Genomic DNA, 20,438 nt, shown 5'->3' with positions numbered 1-20,438 from the left:
CAGAATTTAGAAACAGGACAAACCCTTCTGAATTCTTAACTTGCCTGTTGTATTTTTTCCCACAGATGACAACTTTTAATCTACATATATTTATTCATTTTTTTTATTGAAACGTGGATGGAAACCACTGCGTTCACCAGTCTTGATATTCACTTTTGGATGCAAATTCAAACAAAACCTACTATCCATCTACATGCTCAACTGTTCCCTTCACACAGGACAGGAAGTAAACTGCAATGCTGCAACCTTCTCCTCAACCAATGCTTTGCATTGACTTTCTCTGTTGATTCTGGGTCACCCAACTGGTCTGAGCTCTTACACTGGTGGCTCCAAAGCTGAATCTCATGAGGAGGTAGAGGGTGGCACAGGCTTGGCTCCGGGTGACGTCCATGCTGCTGCTGCAATGGTGCAGCACGCGCTGACACAGGTCCGCACATTGCTCCACTTCCTCCTCAAACAGCAAGTCGCCAAACTAGGAGAGACACAAGGAGTCATCAGGCATCACTTGGCACTTTCATACGCTTTCTGGACGGGATGCCTGTTGAATTATGTAAATGTCTGCTTGGATAAGCAAAAAGCCCAGAAGAGTTAATGCACTGCTTCATAAAGATAATGAGCTACTTGAGTCAGAAGATGGATGGAAGCAACAGAGTAGATTTAATTATGAACCACCAAGATCTGGGCTGCATAATTAACCGCATTGTTAGCCAGGTTGCATTCACCGACAAAGTCACAACTCTGAAGGAATTATTCTGAGTTTACTGGGTTCCCTGGAAATTACTGGTGAGTAAGAAAGAGAAAGTGATCCTGATAGGGGAGAGCGGAAGAATTCCACTTTCTCGGCGTGAAGATCCCATGTAGAAGGCACCAACTGAGATGTTTAACAAAGGGGGAGACAGTAATCTGCATGAGACCATTTTATCTGAGGAAAATCTATATTCTTCAGGCTACGAGAAATTCATTTCTAAACCTTCTGGCATTTTACGACATGACATTTTGTAAGGCTTACTAGAGGGAGTTGTGTAGGACTTTAATCTCACTCAGATGAGGTATGAAAGAAAAACGGTGAAAGGCAAAGTTGCTCAATTGATTTTTGCTCTCATGTCTCCAGTGAGTGGCCATTCCAAATTTCTATAGTTCAGCCCACCTTTCAAGTGTGAGAGCCACTGTTTTTCCTCTCCACGGTGAGTTCCCACAGAAGAGCAATGCATGTACTTTCTTCCCAGGGATACTTAAGACCTTGACCACGATGTCACTTTTTTTTTTTTCCTGAGGAAGATTAGCCCTAAGCTAACATCTGCCAATCCTCCTCTTTTTTTCTGAGGAAGACTGGCCCTGAGCTAACGTCCGTGCCCATCTTCCTCTACTTTATATGTGGGACACCTACCACAGCATGGCTTGCCACGTAGTGCTATGTCTGTACCCAGGATCCGAACCAGTGAACCCCGGGCCCCCGAAGTGGAACGTGCACACTTAACCGCTGTGCCTCCAGGCTGGTCCCGATCATGATGTCACTTAATACAGTTCTCTACAAGTTTTGGTGCATTTGGAGAGAGAAATGTGAACCTAGACGAGAATCTTAACCCTTAATTAAGAGTAAGAAAACAAGCATCCCATGTTTACCTTGGCGATGAGAGCACGGAGTGTCGCAAAGCAATGAGTCAGGTAGGTGGTGCTCTGATCACAGCTCAGAGAATTCACCAGGACCCTTAGAACACCTCCCAGCAGGCTGTCTTTACAGTCCAGAGCCGAGGTTGCCTGGAGGAATGGAAGAACAGCATCATTGATTCCCTATGCTGTGCTAGGGAACTGAGAGGTGAAGACCCAAGTAGACACTTTCGACAATTGGCACAGTGATGCTGATGTCCCATCTCTCTTGGTCTAAGATCTTAAGGGATTGATAAGCCACCACACATATCATCCAACTATGAGAGCTGAGGACCCATTTCCAGATGACTTTAGTCCAAAACTCCCCATTGATTTGAGATTTATGCCTATTCCGTGCTGCTAAACTAACTTATAAGGCACACCTTCCCCCATTCTGGGCAGAATGTTCTTTCTTTGTATAGAAGGCACAGCTTCCCTTGTGGGCTTCAATACACAATTGTGGGCTTCCCAGTCCAAGAGCGGCTGCTTGGTGGCAGTGATGTTTCTAAATAGAAGCTTATTTATCAGAGACAGCAAGATTAACACCACCAGAAATAATGACAAATAAATGTCAGCTTTCTTGGAAAACTGCAAATACATTTTCAGGGTGTTAAGTACATAGCACTCAAAGCAGTGTTGTATAAAGATAAATCAATGTGATGCCACATATTTAACTTATCAAAGATACCAGACTTTTTTGTCTTTATTTTTGTACAGTAATTACTTTGACTTTAGACAACTTAAAAGTCGGATATCTAAGGTTCCACTGTGTTTCAAAAATATTTCTTCTTCTAGACCTAAAAAGCAATACCAGATCTACTCTAATAAATGATTTCTCATTGGAAACATGAAAGGACTCATTTTTCAGGTTAATTAAAAACCCATTATCACCTAGGGAATTTCTGGAAACATTCACTTAGAAGATGAAATTAGTATGGTGAATTGGATTACTGCAAAGTTCACAGTGGAATTGTGCTTTTCTAAAACAGGGATGGCAAATTCATGGTACAAATGACTTTCCCCCACTAATTTCTGTCCAAAACAGACACACTCTTTTTTACGTAGTCCAGTCACAATCCTAGCTCCCATACAAGACATCAACCGTAATTCTAAAGAGTTGACCCATCAAAAAACCCCAGCTACCATCCCTATTCTAGATCCTGAACTATCAGCCCACCATCCACATCGTAAATGTGGTGCACACTCAGGCAGATTTAACTATGATGGTCAGCTTGTCAAGCAGCTGACTCTTTCCAAGAGAACAGCACGTCCAAGAAGCCGGAAGAATGTTCGGTATCTCTGGAATTTGTAAGGTAGACACTACTGTAAACAGTAAACTGCCCAACTTCATTTTTTAAAAAAAGTCATTTTGGGATCATGTTTCTTTCTTTTACAAGTTTCTATAAAGAATTCTTTATTAAATTCCAATAAACATATTCACGTTGAATAGATCAGGTGTTTGTTGTCCTCACCTGGATTATGTTTTCCTGCATATCCAGGATGATTAAATTTGCTTCCGTGGCCAGATTGCCACTGATTAAGGCTTCTTGATCTAATTCTGCCTTTGTTCTAAGAAACAAAAAAAAGAGGTCAAAGTAAAGTGCATGCCAAACCTAGCCATACCCCAATGATGGCACTCTATGAAAAAGGCATAAAGGAATCGTCTGAATAGTCAGTCTTGAAGTGAATACAAAGCAGCTGGCTACAGGTAACTAAGGAGTGCAGGGGCCTTTTTATGATTAGTATCTGGCTAAAAGATTTTCTAGGTAAAGTCTCCAGGCCATCCTCATCCCCATTCTTACGAATAATGATGACAATTATAAAAATAACAAAATGGGTAGAAAAGCAATTATTGGTTACATTTAGGCTAGCCAATCAGATGGCTGTGTAAAGCCTCAGGGCCATTCCTGCATTTCATGCATGAGAACTATCTCTAGATCTGAGCCAAGGGAAGCTTCTGCAACAAGCTGGAGGGAGGGAGACTCGGTGGGACGTGAATTTGGCAAATAGTGATGCTGCTGGATTAGGAAAGGGTGATGTTCCAGAACTGGGTCAGAGAACAGTCAGTCTGTTGACTCCCTGAAGACCGCCTTGGGGTTGCACAGTCAAGTGTGGGCCTTTTGTCCTTTTCCAATGGGAAGCAAGGTTGCGTTCCTGTGGGGCAGGCCTCCTAACATCCTGCTGGACGCTACCGGTTATTACCCACTAGGGAATGCGAAATTGTCTGGTGCTACTTCTCTATTAGGTATCATTTTAAGGCATCAGATCATTTCATGCACCAGTTCCTCCATTTTCATAAAATCCAAGGGAAGCTGGAAATGGATATTTTATATCATCTAAATTTAGTTGCCAGGAAAGGGAAATGTGAAGAATTGACTTTCCCAAGATGTCCCAGTGGCCCAAATGCTAGCACAGGGGTTGGGGCATCGTGCTGAGAGCTCAGTTTTGGCCCAGGCTCACCACTTAGCTGTTCTTGGGTTCCCTTCACCCAAGAATGTGGGCATGATCGCTGCTCACATACCACTGAGGGCTCAGAATAAATACTTCCCTGTATTTTAAATGTTTTCACACTTAGGATAGCTTCTCTGGTCCCAAGATGCTCTACGTTTTTTCTCATTCTTCAATTGATATTTGTGTAAAATAAGTGAAATAGAAAAGCTACTTTTTATTAATTTACTGGTAGGCTTAGATTTGGAGCAATGCTAGCTAACAAAAACATAATAGGGGCCACATATGTCTCTTTCTATCTTTAGTAGCCTCACTGAAAAAAACCAAAGAAACAGGTGAAATTAATTTTTATGTATTTTATTTAACTCGAGATATCAAAAAATATTGTCAAGGTATAATCACTATAAAAATTACTGAGATAGTTTACATTCTTATATTTGTACTGAGTCTTCAAAATCCAATCTAAAAACTACTAATGAGATATTTTACATTCTTTTATATGTCCTAAGTCTTCAAAACCTGTTTGTATTTTCCCCTATTATTACTACTGTGGCTACTGTACTGGATCAGTGCAGCTCTAGAGTGTCCTAATTTGGTTTATTTCCTATTTTTTTTTTATTGTGGTAAAATATACAGAAGATAAAATTTACTGTCTTAGCCATTTTTAAGTGTACAGGTCAGTGGTATTAAGTACATCCTATTGTTGTGCAACCGTCACCACCACTAATCTGGTTTTTAGAAAGCCTACTAACTACTCCTTTAAAATTGTGGTTCTCAAATCTGACTGCATAACAGAATCACCTGGGGAGTTTTACCAAATACCAGTTTCTGGGTCCCGCCACTGGAGACCCTTTATTAATAGGTCTGGGGTACATCTGGGTCCTGGACGCTTTAAAAAGCTCCCCCTGGTGATTCTAACGTGCAGCCCAGGTTGAAATTGCTGCTCTAAAAGAAACAGAGCCAAAATAATTGAAAAGTGATTTGAAAGAAAAAAGTGACAGATACTTCTATTATAATTACAAAAAGTTTTCCAAGTAGCTAAATCGAGCAGTCACAATTTTACCATGGTTTCTCTTAAAAAACAAAACAAAACAAACAACATTGCCCTTGAGACTCTCCATTGGTGACTCTTGGCTCTGACAGTGAGCAGCCCCTGTGTAGCTCAGGGCTGAGAGCTGACCTAGAGAGAATCGGGTCAGCCTGCACGGAAAGGCTCCATGTTGTGTTGTTTCTGCAAACCAAAGGGAACGGTTTCCCAAAACATTGACGTACATGCCCAGGCAGAGCACGCTTTGTGCAGCTCTTTCAGTCGCACAGAGTGGACGGCCTTCTCATCTGAGCAGTTGGGTAGCACCCCACTACATTCGCATTTCTTTAACGTTTTTTTGAAGGTGGGGGCGATTCATTGCCTGAACTAGAACTTACAGACTCCCAGAACCAAAGATCTTATAAATCAGTTCAGGGAACTTAGAGCAAGAATAAAATACCCAAAGCAAATACACATTATCCATAAGACCAGCAACTGGGCTTTCGAAGTAATACCTATAAAAAAAATGTTTATCTCCTTCATGTTTTAAAATAAATTTGACTCCCAAAAGTCCCATAAGTGGACCAGAAAGATTCATTCTTATGTTAACAACAAAGACAGTAATTTATATTTACTTACAAAACAACAGTGCTAGTTAAATCTGCCCCACGCCCACCCCTTATGATGAGTGCCTTATACGCCATGGGGTCACCCTACTTACATCTGGCCGTGTGTGTGGGGGGGTGTCTTTAGCCATATAATGTTTTGTTCAGTGAACCCTAAGATTCAGTGGGCTACCTGCTGCCAAGAGGAATAGCAGACGTGCTATCTTTTCAAACAATTTAGTTTTAGCCCTCATATATCCAAATTGTTGCATATATAGCAATACGTATATAGCATATGTTGCAATCCAAGCAGGATTTTTCTTTACTTCTCTAGAATTTTTTTATGATAATAATATACATTATAATACATATCTATTATAGTAAATACAGCAAAGTATAAAGAAGAAAACATCAATTACTTGTATTCTCCAAAGAAAACCATGGTTAATTTTTTGTTAAATTTCCTTCTGGTCTTTTAAAAATGTATTTACTATATGTAGTTAGAGATTTAATATTATACTCTAAAACCAAGTGTCTATCCTGCCTTTGTTCACTTAATATTATATCATAAGCATTTCCCATGTCATTGAAATGATTTCAAAACATTTTAATGCCAACCTAATATTTCATAACATATTTGCCTAATCTTAAGCATTTAGAATGTTCCAATTTTTAAAAAATAATTTTATGTAATGTTGACATAAATATCCCTGAATACAGACCTTTGTATACATTCCTGGAGTGGAAATATGGATTGAAATGATGAGGTGGTACCCTGTCCTGCCCCCCATCAGCAACTTTGGTTAAGCTCTCTGAGATTGCTAAATATTAGTTTTCTTTAAATGCTTATCAATGTGATAAACGTTTCAGAGCTGAAAATCATAACTCCCTATACCTTAATTATCCTGGGTCCCTGGATGACCCGAATTTACACAGATAATGATGTTTCATTTTCTTACCCTTGGAAGGATGTAGTTATTTCAGTAATACAAGTAGCCTGGGAAAAATAGTTTTGGACTTTAGGTAAAAGTAGCACAAAGTTGCTGAGTTACTCACTTATCTAGCTTCTCATTAGCTTGCCGCCAATGTGTCTGCTCTTTCCTCCATCTCAAATTTTCATTTAGGCCTGGAAATCGGTCATTCCCTAGGAGTTAAGAAATGCACGAGAGGAATTTGATTAGCGTGAAACCTTTCAAGATAACCAGAAGTTCCCTAACAGGCTAACTGAGGAGACTCAGCACCGCTTCTCTGGCTAATTAGAGTCCATGCTGGATGCTGGTAGGAGACATGCCCGTGACCACGTCCCAGCTGGCCTGCTCCGTGATTGACAGGCTAGAGCTTTAGAAGAAGCCCTGCCTTTCTGGAGTGTTGGTGACCACATTTCTCATGAACATAGGGTTCTGGTGAAATCGGGGGTTCTCATTGAATTATTGCAAAGGAGAGTATAGGTGTTGAATGAGGGTGCCCAACAACCACTGAAGAATCTGAGCTCCCTCCAAGTTCCCGGCCGTTGAGTCCCATTGCATAGAAGGAGCTATCACTCTGTTTGACTTGGAGCACAGTGAATGAGACTGAGGGGAGCTGAGTGCTTCACTCTATTCTACAGTGATGAGCGCAGCCTTTTTGAAATCATTCCTGGTGTGGTGGGGTCCCTGGAGAACTGGAATGCTCTGAGACCATTGGGGGGATTGGTTCCATTCTAACAGTGCCCTGAATGATTTGGGGATATGATCTTCGAACCAGAACTATCCAGTTTCTTGACTGCTCCAGATAGACTAGTCACACGTCCCACAGCGAGGCTTCAGCCTTGAGGGAGACACCATTCTGTCTCATCCTATGACTCACATTATTGAAGGTGACCTTTTACCAACAAGTTTTACATAGAAGACACCATTTGGGGACACTTCCAGGGTTCCTGCGATCTCAGGAAAGCAGCTTTCCCTTAGAGGCACAGGGCTACGATGACATACATCATGCACAGCATTCTAGAAGCTGTCTGTCTCTATTACCGTCATGTCTTCAGAAAGTGACGGTGTCAAAGCATGTCGGAGGACATTCCTTCCCACGAAGGGTACAAAACTCCCCAGCAGAAAGCAGGGAAGGGCCGATCTCACACACCTGGAGTCCGGCAGCGCCGCATCATCTCTCCTCTGGCCCCTTCCCCGCGGAGCAAAGCCTCTTCCAGCCTGGCCTTGACATCCCTCGACTTCTGCAGGACCTGGGTACTCACTTTGTCAGAACTCTGCTTTCCCTGGACAGGAGAGAGGCAGAAGGACATTTAGTTTGGTGAGATCTCTGCCCATGGAGAGAATCCTCAAAACAGAATGCCCCACAATGACAGCAGCCAGTTTGGACATGTGCTACACGGAGACGCTGTTCTAGGGGTTCCTGTGGCTGAAAGCCTGTTAACAGGAATAGGGTTCTCTCTGTGGAAGGCAGAGATGCTTTCCCTGTGGAATTATCATATCTATAATGCAAATAGGTTATGGATTTTAATACAGAAATAAGAAAAATTAATGATCCTTCCATTGCCCAAATCCAGGGGAACAGTGACAAGGCAGGACTGAACTTGGGAGATAAGAGCTGGGGTAAAGCTGAGCAGCCCCACACATACCTTGTACTCAAAACACGAGACACAGATGAAAAGGAGATCTAAAATCCTATTCAGTTGCATCGATGGCAGGTCGGCAATCCACTTCCTAATGAGGCTCTGATCAGCATTTTTCATGATCCAGAGGAAGCAAATCATGAGGTTGCGGGTGGTGTCGGCGTTCAGCATGTTGTACTGCTTGTAGGGCTGGAAAGAGGTGGGTTGGGAGATGGACACGGGGGAAGAAGCTGAGCAGCAGAAACACCAAAAGCTTAAGGGGTGCTAATCTCTTAGAACACAGTAACTGTACTGCTTCCTTAGCTGGGGAACTATGTCCAGGATCTCTCCCTTTCCTGAGCAGGGGAGGCCGTGTTCTTTGAGCTGGGCTGCTCAGCAAAGGGGCTCACCTGGAGCAGTATTTGAACCAGGCTTTCCGCCAGGTAACTGTAGGCGCCCTCTGTCTCAGGAGTAGTGTGGTCTGGTGGTCCACTCTGGACCTTGACCCTGCCCCCCCCCCCCCCCCCCAATCTCCAATGATACAGAGGCCCTTCCAGGCTGCTAATTAAGATCTCCAAGTATTTCTCCTTCGAGCTGGACACTGAAGGGTTGGACTTATAGCCCAAGACTAGCCTGGCTGGGTTCCAGAAATACCCTAACTGTTCAAGATTTAGCTTCTTGGTCACAGAGTCCGAAGTCTAATATAAGGGTCATGAGCTGCTCAACATATTAATCAAATCCATAGTTTTGCGGAGTCCTCTGTAACGGGCCTTTAACGACAATTTATCTTTTCCTAGGGTGGAGGGCGTGGGGCTCGGGTTACTTGCTTTAATTCTTTGGCCATGAGTGTTCATTTTAGAGGGCTGAGCACACTTTGTGTTACTCATCAAATCAACCCAAAGAACAATATGTGGCTGCACCCTTGATTCACGTGGCGCAGCTAATATCCAATGGAATGCAGCGGGGAAACCGCAGCGAGGTAGTCGTGAGTGTGGGAAGGGACTGCTACTTTTGGATGGGAATGAGAGGGCTTATGAAGTTACTCTAACTTTGGTTTTTCTGAGTAGGGTGACGAGGAGAAATGAAATCTTTAGGTGTACTATAACTTCACAGAGAATCCCCTTCAATGGGTGAACTTTGGGAATCTGAGTGTCTCCAGTAGAGGCAAATAACCATGGAAAAGACACCCCCTGCCTCAAGCCCCTAACTTTGGTAAGATGGATATTGGAAAGGGGAGGAGGTCATAAAACACAATATTGATCAAACTATAGGATGAGTGATGTCAAATCTCAAGTGTCTTTTCTCTTTCTTACCTCCTTGCTCTCCAACTTGCATGAGGGTGTGCTGGGGAATGGGGGTTACTAAGTGCCGGAGGGAAGAGGAGAAAGTTTTCCAGTAAAGATGAGTTAGGTCTAGATGCTGCCTTCCCAGGAGAGAACTGAGTTCTCTGCAGATCTATACCCTACACTGAAATGCCAAGTTAAATTAAGCTGGAGGATGTAGCGCGGTCTTGACAAAGGGACAGCCAGAGCTCATTGAGGAACAGAGACAGATCCACCTCAGATGAATCAGAGGTTGTACTCCTGGAGGACGCCCCCTTAAGCCCACAGAGTCTGTGCAGAAGGACAGAGACAAACAACTCTGCTTAGGCCCCCTGGGGACCTAGAAAGGCTGAAGTCTTTTGCTTAAGAAGGGCTCTACCAAGCGACTGGCCCCCTTCAATCGTTTTCTGGAGGCAGACACAGTAGGAATGATGAACACAGAGAACAAACATAGCTCAAGCCTTCCACCTGAGGGAGCCTTGGTTTGACCTCCTTTGCAGTGGTCTCAGATTTTCCCCTCTTTCCTGGTTTTCTGAGCCTTGAACTTGGCACTACTGAGATTGCCTGAACTCAATTTGCGGTTGCCAGACTCTGTTTGACTGTGTGCCGCCTCATGTGCCATTTCCCTCCACAGTTGCCAGCCCCACAACGATTTCTTCCAGCGTCGAGCAAGGAGGCAGAAATCTCACTGCCTGCTCTATGATGCTGGGTTCTGGGCGAATGTAAGAATGAGCCCATCAGAAGATGATGGGAAAAGACACAAAACAAAAAATAAACCACAGAAATGTGCACCAACATACCAAGGAAGATAGCATTGTTCCACTCGTCTTCAAATTAAAATTATTCCCAGCTATGGCCAGTGCCACATTCTGGTTAATGGCACTGGTCCCTTCTTGTTCTTCATCTGAGCCATTGGAGCGATTTTTTCCACTACGGGCATCTGCAGCTGCAATAAAAACATCATTGGTCTTACTATATGATCCAGCAGTCTTGCTCCTTGGTATTTACCCACAGGAGCTGAATACTTAGGTCTACAGAAAAATCTGCACACAGATGTTTATAGCAGCTTTATTCATAACTGCCAAAACTTGGAAGCAACCAAGATGTCCTTCAGTAGATGAATGGATACATAAACTGTGGTACATCTAGACAATGGAATATTATTCAGTTCTAAAAAGAAATGGGCTATCAAGCCATGAAAAAACATGAAGGAAACTTGAATGCATATTACTAAATGAAAGAAGCCAATCTAAAAAGGCTCCGTACTGTAGGATTCCAACTATATGATATTCTGGAAAAGGGAAAACTACAGAGACAGTAAAAAATTCAGTAGTTGCTAGGGGTTAGTGGGGAGAAAGGGATCAAGAGGCAGAGAAATGAGGAATTTTAGGGCAGAGAAACTACTCTGTATGATACTACACTGATGGATACATATTATACATTTGCCCAAACCCTTAGAATATACAACACCAAGAGTGAACCCTAAAGTAAACTATGGACTTTGGGTGACTACATTGTGTCAGTGTAGGTTCAGCAACTATAACAAATGTACTTCTCTGGTGGGGGAAGCTGATAATAGGGGAGGCTATGCACGTGTAGGGACAGGAAGTATATGGGAAATCTCTGTATTTTCCCCTCAATTTTACTTTGAATTCAAAACTGCTCTAGAAAAATTCTTAAAAAAAACCTTTGGTGATGTCAAGCCAAAGGTAGTGTTTCTCTATGTCCCCTACCCAATACCCAATGTATGACTGGTATTTATTAGTCACTAAGTCAGCACAGTAATTTTAAACCTGACAAATGTTTAGCATTATCTGCTACCATCCATAGGAAAATGCAGGCTGGCCAATAAAAAAGCCAAAATGTCCAGCACAAGATTAGGCAAAAACTAATTTTTCAAATTATAAAAATAAAAATTTTCAAAGCTTTCATAACACTTTCCTGTTACTTGTAATATTTAAAAGATTTATTCATATATTTTAAATAATGACCAAATAGAAATGAACCTATAATTACAGATTTAAACAGGTACTTTATTGAATAATAAGCTATTATCACAAATTCAGCAATAATTTATTAAATTTCAAATGTTTGGGATGAATGTTCGTTTACTGTATCTATGTAATATAGAGATATCTATATCTATACACAGCTCTAGATGGATGCAAACAAAAAAGCACCCACCATTTAAAAGGTTGGTTTTTAAGAATACCACCAATTACACACACAGAAAGAGTATTTGTTTAAGCAGTTCTTAGAAAAGTGTGTTAAAACATTTGCAACTGGTTAATTAAAAACTCCTATTTTGTTAGACCTGTCAACATTTTAAGTATTTGGACCTTCAATTTCTCAGAAAAATTAGAATGTGAACAGTATTTTTATCTACCAAAATTCTGAAAAGAGAACTCAATATTTTTTGAGAACTCAATTTTTTAAAATAATAATTTACCATTGCTTTTTAAGGAAACTGGATTTTGAAACAAATGGTAAAATGAATAGCACATAGAAATTATACAATGATATCATTATCAGGATTAATTTGAGGATGCATTCTTACTTCCCCTAAATATGCGTAGGGTCATGGTTATAGGAAAAGGGGGGAAGGATATAAACATTTGCTGCATTAAATGCTTTTTAGGTGATCTCTCATTTCATCTTTATCACACCCTTAAAATGTAGACATTGTTAACACATTTTTACAGTTGAGGAAAGGGAAGAGATGTCACTGGAAGGCTGGGGAATTTTTCAAGGGTCACATATAGTAATAAATTGGCTGGAATTTAAATTCAGCTGTATCTTTTTTTAAAGACTATATTCTTATTAGTTTATCAATCTAAAGATTCCATATGTAATAGATGCACTGTAATAATATTACCTATAATAATAGAATACTTTAACTGTCTTCCCACTTGTCAGCTACATCATGGCCATAAAGTTCATCGCATACGGAAAGAAACCACTGAGATTTAAAAGGCTCAAAGACCAAGTGCTGAAAGGTTCTGATCCAAAGTGGTTGATTTGGAAAATTTCTAATCAACAGGGAAGCTTTGGAGAATGTGTGCTAAGGTGGTATCCTGCTTGGGGAACAAACAAGTCATAGGTCTTCGAATGAAACTTTCTAGAAACTTCCAGGTGAAGATTCTAAACATGGCCTGCAAGTCACCTGCCACGCTATGAAATACATCTTTAAATTTTGAAGACAACTCTGTTCTCAATTTGCCCTCCAGTCGGGCACTACCGGAGGAAGCTCTGTGCATCTCACTGTGCAGCCCACTCACCCCTGTGTCCAAGCTTCCTTCTTTAATTTCCTTGCCTATTTTGGGGGGCTCATTTTTATGAGCTAAAAATTGTCACCACAATGGTAACGTAGTCACATGTGCAACTCTGCATTTGGAGTAGCAGGAAAACCTGGATAGGTCCAAGATTTTGAGGATGACTGCCTGCAAGGATGCTGGGCTCAGGCAAGCAGCCCTCAGCATCCGGCATCAGTCAAGAGAGTGGCATGGTAATTTCTAAGAACTCCCCTTGAGTTGAGGGAAAAGCAAGAACTACTCTGAAGCGATCGGAATCTTTCATGTGTGTGTTTTGGGAGGAGGTAGGCGGATGGGATTGTTTTTCTCAGGTTCAGGTAGTTTCATTTGTCTACATCCCCTAATTCACACCATAATACGCAAATAAACTCAGGAGGTGCGCCATCCCCTTTCAGACAAGGTATTCCTTCCTCTTGCTGCTAAGTGGGAGATGCTGACTTCCAACCTTAGAACCAGGCTTAGTGCCAAAGGCAAAATTCATCTGCCATGGCAGAATTTCCTAATCCTGAAAGACGCCATGATATTTTTTGGCATGGAACGATTGTATAGGTTCATTTGAGTCTGCCTCTTTGCTTAACCATTCATAAAAGAAAAGACCACTTTTATTTCAAGGCATTAGAGCAGCAATCTCTAAAGAGAGAAATTCTGTTATTATTTCACCTTGCGTGGTGTATGGTTTACAAAGTTCATTGTACACCAGCAGACCAGTGAATGAATGAACAAACAAACAATTTCCAAATAAAAAACATACACAGGGTCATGTGCCTCTTTAAAAAAATACCGATTTGGGCCTATGTTAAACAGGTCTAGAAAGCACTGGCGTGGAGAATTGCTCACACAGGCGTGGCAGCCCAGAGCTAAGGACAAACCTTATTCCAGTGGGGCATTTGGCAGGGGTCCCCATCAATCCAAAGAAGGAAACAGAAGGCATCATTACCTGTAAAGTCATAGAGCTGCGGCAAAGCATCCAAAATGATGCCAACCAATGGCAGGTAAAGGGCAGCAATTTTGACCTTCACCTCTGGTTTGACACAACGCGGGTCCAGGTCGTGAGAACTTAGCAGGCTGTGGATGGCACTGACAGCTTTCCTTTGCACTTTGCTGATCCTGTTGGCACAACACAGAAAGCTAGAGGTTATGGTGAAGGGAGATTGACCAGAATGCTCGTAAACAATGGGTGACAATAGGAAAACCAAGCAAAACAGGGTAGAAGTCCGTAGAATCCAGAGACATTGCCTGTGTCCTAGTCGTGGGGCTGCTGTTAGCATGTTTTAAAGTTCATCACCTTGTAGCATGGGTGCTTCATTCCTTTTCATTGTTGAACAATATTGCACTGTATGAATATATCACATTTTATTTATCCAGTCATCAATTAGTGGACATTTGGATTGTTTCCAATTTTTGCCTATTAAAAATTATGACTGCTGATATAAATATTCATGTACACGTATTTAGGTGCATATAAGTTTTATTTCTCTTGCGTAGATACTTCAGAGTAGAATTCCTGGATCATATGGTAACTCTATGTTTAACCTTTCGAGGAACCACCAAACTGTTTTCAGCAGTGGCAACACCATTTTACATTCCCACCAGCAGTGGATGAAGGTTCCATTTTCTCTTTGTCAACACTTGTTATTATCAGTCTTTTTTATTATAGCAATCCTAGTGGGTATGAAGGTGCGACGGACTGAATGTGTCCTTCCCAAATTCATAGGTTGAAACCTAATCCCCAAAATGCTGGTGTTTGGAGGTGAGGCCTCGGAGGGGATTAGGTCATGAGGGAAGAGCCTTCATGAACGAGATTAGTGCCCTTATAGAAGAGACCCCAGAGAGCTCCCTTGCCCCCTTCTGCCATGTGAGGACACCGAGGGAAGATGGCCATCTATGAACTGGTGGGTCCTCACCAGACACAGAATCTGCCAGTGCTTTGATCTTGAACTTCCCAGCCACCAGAACTGTGCCAAATAAATTTCTGTTGTTTATAAGCACCCAGTCTATGGTACTTTTGTTATTGCAGTCCAAAGGAACTAAGACAGACGGTATTTAACCAGCTTTTCTTCTTCTTCTCCCCAAAGCCCCCCTGTACATTATTGTATATTCTAATTGTAGGTCCATCTGATTGTGCTATGTGGGAGCCACCTCAGCATGGCCTGATGAGCGGTGCCATGTCCACACCCAGGATCCAAACCTGTGAACCCCTGGGCTGTTGAAGCAGAGCACACAATCTTAACCACTCAGCCATGGGGCCGCCCTTAACTGGTTTTGATATGCATTTCCCTAATGGCTAATGACGTTGAATATCTTTACATGTGTTTATTGGTCATATATTCTTTGGAGAAATGTCTATTCTAATCCTTTTCCCTTTAAAAAATTGGGGTATTTGTCCTTTTATTATTAAGTTGTAAGATTTAAAAGTATATTCTAGATACAAATCCCTTATTAGATCTATGATTTGCAAATATTTCTCCCATCCTGTATATTGTCTTTTCACTTTCTTGATGATGTCCTATAAATCACAGAAGTTGTAATTTTAATGAAATCTAATATCTATTTTTTTCTTTGTTGCTTGTACTTTTGCTGTCAGATCTGAGAAACCATTGCCTAGTCCAATTTCATTAAGATTATCCCTATGATTTCTTCTGAGTTTTATAGTTTTAGCATTTACTTTTAGGGTTGTGATCCATTTTGAGTTAACTTTCGTATATGGTGTGAGATAGGGTCCAACTTCATTCTCCTGAATGTGGATATCCAGTTATCCCAGTATCATTTTTTGAAAACATTTTTTTTCCCATTGAATTGTTTCGCCACTCTTGTCAAAAGCCAAGTGACTATCAATGTGAGGATTTATTTCTGGACTCTTAATTCAATTTCATTGATCAATATACTATAGATGTCATTCATCTTCATGTCAGAACCACGTAGCCTTGACTACTTTTGCTTTGTAGTAAGTTTTGAAATTGGGAAATGTGAGTCCTCTGATTTTGTTCTTTTTCAAGTTTGTTTTGGCTATAATGGGTCTTTTGAATTTCCACATGAATTTCAGGATGAGTTTGTCAATTTCTGTAAAGAAGCCAGCTGGAATTTTTAGAGGAATTGCATTGAACTTGTGGATCAACTCAGGGGGTATTGCCATCTTAACAATATTAAATCTTCTGATCCATGAATATGTTATGCCTCTCCATTTATTTAGATCTCTTTGTTTCTGTCTAAAGTGTTTTACAGCTTTCAGTGTACAAGTCTAGAACTTATTTTGTTAAATTTATTCCTAAGAATTTTATTCTTTTTGATGCTACTTCAAATGGAATTGTTTCCATAATTTCATTTCAGATTGTTCATTGCAAGTGTATAGAAATATAATTGATTTTTGTATATTGATTTTGTGCCCTGCACCCTTGCTGCACTCATTTATTACCTTTAATAGTTTTTTACTGGGTTCCTTACGATTTTCTATAAACAAATCATATCATCTGTGAATAGAGATAGTTTTACTTCTTCCTTTCCAATAGGGATGACTTTCATTTCATTTTCTCACCTAATTGCCCTGGGTAGAACTTCCACTACAGGGTTGAATAGAAGTAGCAAGAGTGGGGCCAACCTGGTGGCGCAGTGGTTAAGTTTGCACATTCCGCTTCGGCGGCCTGGGGTTTGCTGGTTTGGGTCCTGGGTGCGGATGTGGCACTGCTTGGCAAGCCATACTGTGGCAGGCGTCCCACATATAAAGTAGAGGAAGATGGGCACGGATGCTAGCTCAGGGCCAGTCTTCCTCAGCAAAAAGAGGAGGATTGGTGGCAGATTTTAGCTCAGGGCTAATCTTCCTCAAAAAAAAGGAAGTAGCAAGAGAGGCCATTCTTGTCTTGTTCCTGATCTTAGAAGGAAAACATTCAGTCTTTCACTAATAAATATGATGTTAGCTGTGGGTTTTTCATAGATGCCCTTTATTAGATTGAGGAAATTCTCTTATATTCCTATAGGATGTGCTGAGTGTTTTTAACAGGAAGGGGTATTGAATTCTGTCCAATGCTTTTTCTTCATCTATTGAGATGACTGTGAGCGAGTTTTGTCTTGTATTCTATTTGTATAGTGTATTACATCAATTGATTTTCAGATGTTAAACCAATCTTGCATTCCTGTGATAAATCCTATTTAGCTATGATAAATCCTTTTTGTATATCGTTGGATTCAGTTTGCCAGTATTTTGTTGAGAATATTTACTTCTATATTCATATTGGTCTGCAGCTTTCTTGTGATGTCTTTATCTGCTTTCGGTAATGCCGGCCACACAGAATAAGCTGAGAAGTGTTATCTCTTCTTGTATTTATGGGAAGAGTGTGTGTAGGATAGGAATTCATTCTTTAAATATTTGGTAGTGTAACACAAAGATGCTAGATAATTCCCACATGCTTGTAGAACACTATGGATTTAATGATATGTGGACATTTGTGGACACCTCGAGGTCAGGGCGGTTCTAGGGAGATCCATGAGAAACTGGAGCCATGGTTCCTTGCACGGGTCCAGGTACTGAGATGTGTCCCACTGGCCCTTGCACCACAGATGCGCAGGTGTTGGTGAGTCTATAAATTGTCTTGGCAGAAAAGGAAGTATTGATCCAGAGCAAGTATTGTTAAAGCATAAGATTTTTCTGAGGTTTTAGCCCACATGGTAAAGTCTGTGACAGTATTTCTAATGACTTCCCAGGAGAATAACTGACAACTCAGCAATCAGGGATTATTGCGTTGCCAAAGGAATGACACTCTTAATTAGTTACCGTCTGGGGGGTAGAGAAGGTACCAAGGGTGTGTGTGTTTGAAGAGTGTATCTATCTGATTGAACATAATTACATGATGACATCTGAACATACTCTACTCTGTTGCTAGTAAAATTATGTGAACAATTTTAACAAGAAATCAAAACAGATGTCTGGGCTGTTTCCTTAGACATCTCACTAGAAGGAAATGGAAAGTAGAAACTACTGCTAATGTAAATACCAAAGAGTACTTTCAGACATCACTTAAAGCAGTGCTATTAAAGGACAATCAAGAAAAAGTGTGTGTTTGCAGATGAAGGCAATTTTCTAGGTGCTCAAATCTCCTTCTCAGCATATGACTCAGGGCACTTGGTGTTGCTTTGGAAATTTATGTTAGTTATAGGGTAGAAAGTTCTGCTGAGAAAACTGAGAGGAGTTTAGTTAGGGTTGAGAGAAGAAGACGAAATGGAAGCCTTGGAAAATGAAGCTCTCTAAGGATACACTTAGAACCTGAATTTCTGGAAGGAGGCAGAACTTAGAGCTAAGAACATGAGATTTCCACACTGCCCTTCTAGGTGACAGAGACACGCATTCACTTAGGCAAGATCAGTATGGGCAAAGTGCTTAGAGTACATTTGTCAGTGCAGTTACGCAAACTCGGATGTGCTCCTATAATTGTTTCCTGCATGGATGTCCTGTTTCCTTCACTAAGTTATAAGCACTTTGAGAGAATTGAGAACTTCCAATTAGACAAAAATCTGTAACATACAGAAACGCTGCCATTAACCAGTGTACTTTATTCCAGAAACTTCTTTAGCAGAGGAAGAAAAGACTGTATGAGTTATAGGCATAGTCCCCAGGCAGGCAGAATTTCTGGTGTGGAGAGTGGGACCTAGCGAGGGACTCAGGAGACCAGACTCTGGATTTGGTTCTGCTACGTAACTTGGGGCAACTTCAATTCTGCAAGCCTAATTTGAACACCAAAGGGATGAACCTAAATTATTTCCCACTCCTAATGATCTTGGGATCTGAGTCCCTGAATGGTGAGCTCTATGAGGGAGGGCATTTTGTCTGTTTTATGCACTATCTCTGATATACTCCAACACTCAACTGTGTCTGCCCCATGGTGGGCATTCAGTAATTGCCGAATGGAATGTATAATATTTTGGAAGGCATTGTCTCCTTCTGTCCAATCAGGTAGGCAATGGTTTTCTGATCCTATGGCTCATGGAGCATGGGGAGAGAAAGAAAGAAGAAGGGGGTAGTCTGCCACCCTCCCTGTCTGTTGACTTCAAGGCTAGATACTGCCACATGCCCCTGGATGATCGGGTTTATAAGAGGTGAAAGGATTTATAAGTCCTGGACCTGTGGCATCTCTCTTAGTCTGGGATGGTCTCTTTGCAAGAAACCCAACCTGGACATAGTCCAACTGCCCTCTCATCAGCAGCCACTTCCTTTGTCAGCATTGAGCCAAGTGGCATCTTGCTGCTGCCTCTGTGTGCACACAGATTATTACCCAGGGGCATGTGTTAAAATTGCTTTGTTCCTGAGGAGTTTACTAATCAAAGCATCCCTGGGAAGCCTGCTTTACTAGCATTGGCAAATTCTTCTCAGTGAATAAGTGGCTCAAAAAAGCCATTTTATGCTTTCTCTCCTTCCCACATGCCTTTCCACCTTCCTGTTGGTACCATTTTTTCAAAACACAGATGCATCCACTCTTTGGAACTAGTGAAAGAGTATTTCACCAAGCACAAGAGGTCAGACTGCAATCTTTAGTAAGGAGCATCTTTGTTTTTTTGCTTCATACTCCATTTTAAATGTCAGAAACATACCCTTCCCCTTCAGCATCCAAGGCAGCAGCCAGTTCAGTAAAGAGAAGGCCAGTGAGAAAGTGCTGCTGGCGGTACTCTGGAGTCAGATCGAACATGCTGGCAATCTTCTGGTCCTGGAAACTGGAGCAGGAGCTTGAGTTCTACAGAAATGGAAGGAGCAGTTCTATGAGTATCAAGAACTAGAATTAAAATCATGATGGCTAGTATTTATTGAGCACATGCTACGGCTGGGCTTTGTGAGCACTACCCAGTGAGGCAGGTACCACTGGTATCTCCACATGACAGATGAGGAAACTGAGGTATCGAGTGTTCACTTGGCTTTCCCATTCCCACAGATGGAGGGCTGCCAGTTGGGAAAGATGAAAATAAAGCACTCAGGCTCTGTCATAAATGAATACCGCTCCCTTCCCCACCCCAAATCAAAAGTTGAAGATTACAATCCTAGGCTAACATTTGAATATAAGGAAACAGGAACTGAATCCAATGGTGTGGCCGTGAGCAGAAATGCCTCCATAACAATCTGCCCCCTTTATCTGAGGCCCCTGTGTACTTAGCTACACTTCTGTGTGTGGCTTATGCACATTCTCTGAATTTTGCTGGCCTGGAACTAGAAGTGGTGTCAGGCAGGGAAGTGTCAGGTTTACTAGCCCTAGGAAATTCCTGTGCTCTTATCTTGGGGGCACACTTTATATTTCCCTAAGAGAATCTACAGTGTCTCTGGAAACCCTTTATGGTTTGGGCAGGCTGGGCCTGGCCCCTGGGTTGCTAACTCTCTGGGGCAGTTGGAAGGGAGATGTGGGAGAGGACGTGGGGCAGAGTTAGCATATTTGGAATTGCCCCTTGTCAGTCAGATCTTCCCCAGTTCACAAGAAGACGGTCATGTAGCTCACATCTGGATCATGTCATCTGGCATGA

The 20,438-nt window shown here is 41.6% G+C and overlaps 1 protein-coding gene across 2 annotated transcripts in view; it reads right to left on the bottom strand.

Annotated features, from left to right (window-relative positions):
- The window catches only part of DOCK8 (dedicator of cytokinesis 8), a 206,102-nt gene that overhangs the window by 30,849 nt on the left and 154,815 nt on the right, over positions 1-20,438 (bottom strand). For both annotated transcript variants that reach the window (XM_046664172.1, XM_046664173.1), the window contains 9 exons: positions 19,524-19,663; positions 13,885-14,054; positions 10,437-10,582; positions 8,342-8,524; positions 7,846-7,978; positions 6,784-6,871; positions 3,120-3,216; positions 1,624-1,758; positions 320-472 (listed from right to left, as the gene is read on the bottom strand). In XM_046664172.1, coding sequence (XP_046520128.1) covers positions 320-472; positions 1,624-1,758; positions 3,120-3,216; positions 6,784-6,871; positions 7,846-7,978; positions 8,342-8,524; positions 10,437-10,582; positions 13,885-14,054; positions 19,524-19,663 — 1,245 coding nt within the window. The remainder of the gene's footprint in view (positions 1-319; positions 473-1,623; positions 1,759-3,119; positions 3,217-6,783; positions 6,872-7,845; positions 7,979-8,341; positions 8,525-10,436; positions 10,583-13,884; positions 14,055-19,523; positions 19,664-20,438) is intronic.

Source organism: Equus quagga, chromosome 6 (genome assembly GCF_021613505.1).
Source record: "Equus quagga isolate Etosha38 chromosome 6, UCLA_HA_Equagga_1.0, whole genome shotgun sequence".
Classification (NCBI taxonomy): domain Eukaryota; kingdom Metazoa; phylum Chordata; class Mammalia; order Perissodactyla; family Equidae; genus Equus; species Equus quagga.
This window is presented reverse-complemented; position numbering and strand designations above follow the sequence as displayed.